Source organism: Chrysochloris asiatica, unplaced genomic scaffold (genome assembly GCF_000296735.1).
Source record: "Chrysochloris asiatica unplaced genomic scaffold, ChrAsi1.0 scaffold00213, whole genome shotgun sequence".
NCBI lineage: Eukaryota > Metazoa > Chordata > Mammalia > Afrosoricida > Chrysochloridae > Chrysochloris > Chrysochloris asiatica.
Window position 1 is genome coordinate 1,892,680 of NW_006408731.1, and position 7,161 is coordinate 1,899,840.

At 39.2% G+C, this 7,161-nt stretch overlaps 1 protein-coding gene across 1 annotated transcript in view; it reads right to left on the reverse strand.

Annotated features, from left to right (window-relative positions):
• ZSCAN16 (zinc finger and SCAN domain containing 16) overlaps positions 1 to 6,902 on the reverse strand; it is a 12,871-nt gene extending 5,969 nt beyond the window's left edge. Inside the window, exons 1-2 of the mRNA XM_006872796.1 lie at positions 6,479 to 6,902; positions 4,815 to 4,953 (exon numbers count right to left, since the gene is read on the reverse strand). Of these exons, the coding sequence (XP_006872858.1) occupies positions 4,815 to 4,953; positions 6,479 to 6,865 (526 nt within the window). The 5' untranslated portion in view covers positions 6,866 to 6,902. The remainder of the gene's footprint in view (positions 1 to 4,814; positions 4,954 to 6,478) is intronic.
• Between the last annotated feature and the right edge of the window lie 259 nt (positions 6,903 to 7,161).

Consider the following 7,161-nt stretch of genomic DNA (forward strand, 5'->3'; position numbering starts at 1 on the left):
CAGGAAGCCTCTTTCAATGGGCACGTTGTAGCCCCATTTTAGGTTTTCCAATCAGTTATAGACATACCCATTTTTTAATTTAAATAAAAAAAAATTTTTACTCAACATTCATTATATTAATTTACTAAATAGAATCAGTTCAATAAAACACAAACAAACCAGCAATGTTTACTTATAACTAGTCCAACTGAATTGGGTGGGGCTGACTCCATCCCACCCCTTCTTTCTTCCATGCATATGAAGCTGGAACTATATTAGACAGTGAGCACTCAAGTGTGGCAGTGGTGGTGAGGTTGGCCTGGGATCGGACATTGTTTCGTTCTGCTGTGCATGGGGTCACTATCAGTTGGTTCCGACTTGATGGCACCTGACAACAACAACAAGAACAACTCATGTACAGTTTGCCTTTCTTTGGATTAGTCTGGATCCAGGCTGCTATTCAGAAGCTCATCAACCTCTATGAGTTTATCTACAGAAGACATAACTTCTGACAATGTTGTACTCCCCTGTTCAATAGTAGAAGCAGGGTTCCCATCAAGGAATGCAAGAAGTGGAATGGCAGTGTATTGGATAAGTTTCTTATCTGGTTTGGGTTTAGATTTTCTTTCTTCTCTGAAACTGGCTGAACTATATTGTTCTTGGTAGTTTATTCTCTGATTTTGTATTATTGATGTAATCTGTAGTATTCATCTGCACAGAAGTAGTGAAACAATCAACCAGGAAATCTGGGTCTATGCTAAATTGTCTCCCTGACAGCATGGCCTGGAAGTCCTCTAAACTACAATCAATACTGTCAAGGTAATCCAACAGCTCAACCTTTCCCAAAAGATTGATGTTATCATTCAAAATGGAACCCATCATGATCACAGGATCTTCTGGATCAGATTGGATGAGCCAGTTAGCTGCGCAGCACTAGACATGAGTGGGCTGGTGCTGTCACTGCCTGAATTTAGGGATTCTCAGGCTGGTTCTCTCTGATCTCCACTCTGAATGACAGGTGCATATTCATCTTCAACAATGACAATATCAGGGTACTGGCTACAACTGGAGAGGTCAGATATAACATCTTTTCATTTGTTTCTCGAAAATTGGGATTTTTTTTTTCTTCATCTGCATTATCATCAGTAACATCATAAATAATGATGTCATTTGAAATTCGCTCTCCTGGTTTGAAACCTTCAGTCCTACTGTGTGGAACTTTATGATGGTGATTATCAGCTGGTTCTTTGGGATGTTTTAAAGTATCCCCTTGTTTTGTTTGAATGACTGAATCTTAGTATAGCTACAGACTCCTCAAGAGTACAATTGTTTCGTGATACCTATTCTTCATAATGTTATCTATAGCTTGTTATGATCCACACAGTTGACAGTCTTTGCATAATCAATAAAGCACAGGTAAACATCTTTCTGGTATTCTCTGCTTTCAGCCAAGATTCATCTGATGTCAGTATTGATATCCTTTGTTCCACATCCTTGTCTGAATCTGGCCTGAACCTCTGGTAGTTCCCTGTTGATGTACTTTTTTAGCTGTTTTTGAATTATCTTCAGCAAAATTTTACTTGCATGTGATATTAATGACATTGTTTGATGATCTTTGCATTCCAATGGGTCACCTCTCTTTGGAATGGGCACAGATATGGATCCTTAGTGCCTGCAGTGTTATATCCATTTGTTGAAAGATATCAATTTGTATCCCATCAATTCTTGGAGCCTTGTTCTTTGCCAAATTGGTAGAACTGTTCAACTTTACTGACTTGAGTGGTTGGTGTATAAAGAATATTGAATAATAGTGGTATAAACTAGTCTTCCTTGTAAGTGTATGGGTAATTTCCTATCATAGACAGCATTGTACTTCAAGATAGACCTTGAAATGTTCTTTTTTAATGATAAATGTGACATTACTCCTCTTTATCTTTCTTGTAAACCATATGATTGTTGATTCAACATGGCCAATACCAGTCCACTTTAGTTCATTAATGCCTAGTATGTGCTCCATTTCATTTTTGACAACTTCCGCTTTTCTAGATTCATACTTTGACCATTCCATGTTCCAGATGTTTGAAGCTGCTTCTCTTCATTTTGAGTTGTACCCTATCAGCAAATGAAGGCCCCAAAAGCTTTATTCCATTCATGTCATCCTTGTCAATTCTACTTTGAGAAGGCAGCTCTTCCCGAGTCGTATTTTGAGTTCTTTCCAATCTGAGGAACTCATCTTCCAGAACTGTATTTGACAATATTCTGGTACTATATATAGCAATGTTCTGCTGCTATTCATAAAGCTTTCAGTGGCTAAACAGTCAGAAGTAGTCCATCTCTCCTTTTTCCTTGTCAGTATTAGTCTGGAACCTCCATTAATATCAGTCCATTTTGAGTGAGCCTGCTGATATTTAAAATTCTGGTGGCATAGCTTCCAGCATCACAGCAACACACAAGCCACCATAGTAGGACAAGCTGAGAGACATGTGTGGTGTTGTGGGTTAATGCGCCAGACTGCAAAGCCATTTGAACTGCAAGGTTGGTGGTTCAAGCTCATCAGCTGCTCCTCAGAAACCCTATACAGGGTTGCTATGGGTTGGAACCGGCTTGACGGTACTTAACAACAACAACAACAACAACACACTTTTCTAGTGTAGATACAATGAATCTTTTAAAACAAGAAATCCTGTATAAAAAAAACCTAGTCAGTCCCTCTATTCAATAATAAACATATTCTTAAAAGATATTGACTATTTGGTATATTATCATGATGGTTTAAAAAAAAAAATTCTGAACTAACATGCAGAAACCCCAGTTTCAAATCCTAATCTCAGTGATGTGTCTAACTCCTTAGAGAAATTTGGTCACATTATAACTACTATGGGTATATTTCAGCTGTTAAGTGATTGGTTGGATCAGATATTAAATACTTTAATTAGGTTGATAGTTACTTCTTGAAATGTATGTGTTGTATTTTTGCAGGGTTTGTTTCTTTGTTTGGGTGGGGAATGTGGTGATGGTAGTTAGTCATGGTGGGAAATACAGACAAAAAAATTATAGAAGGTTGCTGGTGGTATACCTCAGGAAAAAGTCATGTTTATCCTGTTTGGTGTAGACAAAATGGACTTCCTAAGAATTCTCAGATCTCAGGAGAGCCAGATTCCCTGAAGCATTTTACCGTGGCTTAGATTAAGAAAAATCAATTCATATTTAACATAATATTACCCTGGAAGGTTGTTTTGACTGCAGCAAATGTGCAAGCCTCTACAAGTGTAGAAACAGAAACAGCATATTTCTGGCCTTAAAGTTAAGAGAAAGCAAAGTAAAAGTAGTCCAGAAGTATTTATAGAGAAACAGAGGGAAAAATTGTAAATTTGCATCATAAGCCATTATTGAGAATAATTCTGTATTCTACATAGTGGAATTAACTTAGCATGTGACATATTAATTATTATTGTGATGTGTTTTTTAAGTGCATGTCTTAGCTTCTCCCAAAGGTTGGGAGAAAAATTTATTGTATACCTCCTCATAGGAAAGAGGTATTCCTTTACATAGTTAAGTTTATTAAAATGGTCTGTACCTTATAGCTTCTGCTCCCCTGAAACTGCTCTTGGAAAGACTTGGTAAGATTAGCTACTAAATGCCAAATTCAGTGGATTCGTTTTAATTCTTGTCGTGGATTCTATAACTAGCATTGATCACTGCTGCTATCTCCTGGCTGAAACTCCTCTGTTGGCTTTGAGACACCACCCTCTTCTGTTTCTCCTACCTTTAATAGTCCTGCTCCATTGACTTCACAAAATCCTCTTCCCTCTTCCAAATATTTAAAGGTCTCACGCCTCACAAATTTGCATGTGGCACTTTTTACTGTATGATTTCCTCCTAGTGAGCCTCATCTATAACCAGGTCTTCAGTCATTTACCCAGAGATGACTCTAACTCCTCCCACAATGCTCTCCTCAATCTCGAGTCTTATTTCAAACTGCATTGCCTGTTGGAGTTTACTTGATTGTTTCCAAGGCAGATTTATATGTATAAACATTGATTCTCTCAAATCTTCACACAAAGACACACTCTCATCTGGTTTTCCCAATTTAGTTACTGGCGCTATTATCCACCCAGTGCCCAAATCACAGATCAGCTGATTTTATACTTGCTTAATATTCCACCTCTTGATTTTGTTCCCCTTTCTAGATCAAATCTAGCTTTTCTAGATTTGAATTAGTTCTGTAATTAGATTTTTTCCCCTTTCTAGATCAAATCTAGCTTTTCTAGATTTGAATTAGTTCTGTAATTAGATTTTGTTCCCCTTTCTAGATCAAATCTAGCTTTTCTAGATTTGAGTTAGTTTTGTAATGAGTAGTGGTATGGGGAACCAGTGACTGGTTTATAATCAGTAAGCTGAGTCATGGAATGAGAGACCAAATGCCAATCTAAACTGAGTCACCCTGCCATGAACACAAACAGACCAACCTATTACACTGACTGATTCACACTCTCTCCTGCTTCTTTAATATGAGGGTGTTCATAAAATCTCCCATTTCAAAATAGAAATTTAAGAGAATCTGGACATAGAATCAACACATAACTTGAAAGGGTATTTAAAAACCAATGTCAACCCCTTCTACCACTTCTTGTGCCAGATCACTGATTTTATTATAGTGAAAAGCAAACTGATTTTAGTGACAGAGCAAACATAGGAAAGAAGGTAACATCCTTCATACTGAGGTGAAGGACAAGCAAGCTAAACTTTAAAAAGAAAAGATGAAAATGAAAAAGCACATCTCTAATCTAAGTAGCCACCTCTTCTGTTACACCTGTCAGACTGTTGCTTCTTACCATTCCTCTGGGGCTCCCGAGATTCCTGCTCCAGCTGGGTCTTCTTGGGGTGCAGCTGGATAGTCAGTGATTCATGTGACCTTCCAAAGGGGGCCAATTGGTCCAAGAGTATGTCCTGTCTTTCTGAATTGGCTGGAACCTGGGAACAATGAGGGTAAGATTGGGCTTGTAAGGTAGATTTTATGGGAATGAAAATTTCTGTGAAAAGGTGAAAAGAATTATTTGTAAGGGACATAGAAAAGAGGACAAATTCTCATTGAATTGTAGTTAGCAATAAATGCTAGTCTTCTATAGCTCAGGATACTAGAGGGCAAGTAGCTCTCCCATTGGCCTATAGAGGTCTAGGGTCATAGTCTTGGGACTTGGAATCCAAACCAAACCCACTGTTGTCAAGTTGACTCTGACTCATAGTGACCCTATCGGAAGACAGAGTAGACCTGCCCCATAGGGTTTCCAAGGTCGTAAATCTTTATGGAAGCTGACTGCCACATCTGTTTCCCACAGAGTGGTTGGTCGTTTTGAACTGCCCACCTTTTCTGATCTTTTGGTTAGCGGCCTAGCGTTTAACCACTGTGCCACCAGGAACTTGGAAGGTACCTTAAAAAGCATCTAGCTCAAATGCCATTACATAATTGCATTACTTCTGTAACTGTGCTGTCCACTACTGTGTGGCTACTTAAAATTGAGACATGCTGTGTGTAAAGCACACATCAAATTTCAAAGACTTAAAAAAAAAAAAACAAAAAAAAACCAGAATGTAAAATACATGATTAACATTTTAGGTTAAATAAAATGTATTAAAATTAATGTCACCTGTTTTTATTGTTTAATGTGACTGCTGCTTCTTCTTCTTGTTAAGTGCCACCAGTTTGGATATTTAAATTACATATTCAAGAGGGGTGTTCAAAAAGCTTGTGGAAAAATTCCATTATCTTTCCATTTTTCCATGAAATTTTTGAAGTTCCCGTTTAAGGCTCACATCTTATTTCTATCGGGCAATACTGTACAGTAATATCCTTGACATCTACTTGAACCCCTGCTTGAATACTTCTATGGACAGGGAGTTCATTACATTACATAGTAGCCCATTTTAGTTATGGGTAGTCCTGGTGTGGAGCTGTAGGATAAGCAATGGGCTGTTAACCTCACAATTGGCAGTTCAAGTCCACCAGTCACTCCTTAGAAACGCTACACAGGGTGTCTGTGTTGGAACCGACTCGACGGCACTTAGCAACATAAATGCTAGAAAGTTCTCCTTCCCCCTCAACACCTGTCTGCCTTCTTGTATTTTCCCAGTGATCCTAGCCTTTTAAACTGACATAGAATCATTCAGCTGTCTATTCTCTTCACTCAACCATACTTTAGTTTCCACATCAATAGTTAGATGCCTCCCTATGCATTGTTCTTCTCTGTTGTTGCTGTTGTTAAGTGCCATGGATTTGGTCTGACTTAGTGACCCTGAATAGGGTTTCTGAGGAGGCTGGTGGATTTGAGCCACTGACCTTGCCAGTCCAGTGCTGATCCCACAGTGCCACACCAGGACTCCTGTTCTTCTCTAGGCTAACTATACTAAGTATTCTCAGGTGTTCCGTCCTAGACATTTTGCTTTCGCTGGGTCCATTATACCCTGATTTCTCACAGCCAAATGATTACCCTGTTCCCACCTGCTTTTCAGGTTCATCAAGCTCTCTCTCCAGATCCTCCAGCACAGTCACCGCCTCCTCTCCAGTCTCTGGATGGTGCGCCTGCACCCATGCTTGCAGGTCCTTAGGGAGAATTCTCAGGAACTGCTCCAGCACCAGCAGGTCTAAAATCTGCTCCTTGGTGTGACACTCAGGTCTCAGCCACTGGCGGCAAAGCTCCCAGAGCTGAGTAAGAGCTTCACGGGGACCAGGTGAATCCTGATAGCAGAGTTTCCTGAAGCGCTGTCTGAAGAGTTCCCTCCTGTGAGGACTGCTATTACCTGAGATGGAGTCCTGTCCCAAGTAACGGTCCTCTACTTTCCCTATCAGAAGTCCATTTTGCTCCTCACATTCCAGGGCTATGGCCATCCTGGACTTGATTGTTCAAGAGATTAACTCTCTATGTGGGATTGATTCAAGAAAAAAAAAATCACTTAGGATCTTGCCTTAAGACAGACTCTTAAGACATAAAAAGCTATTACCATAGAGAAATTACAAAAGCTGTTTAAACATAAAAGCAAACTGAAGCTGAGCTAACAGAATGGAACCAGAGAATACAGTCTCATATAGGAGGCTGCAAAAAATAACACTGAAATCAGGCATGGACTTGAATGTGAGCTCTAAAGTCTGATTTAGAGCAAATCACTTATCTAGACTAGACCTAT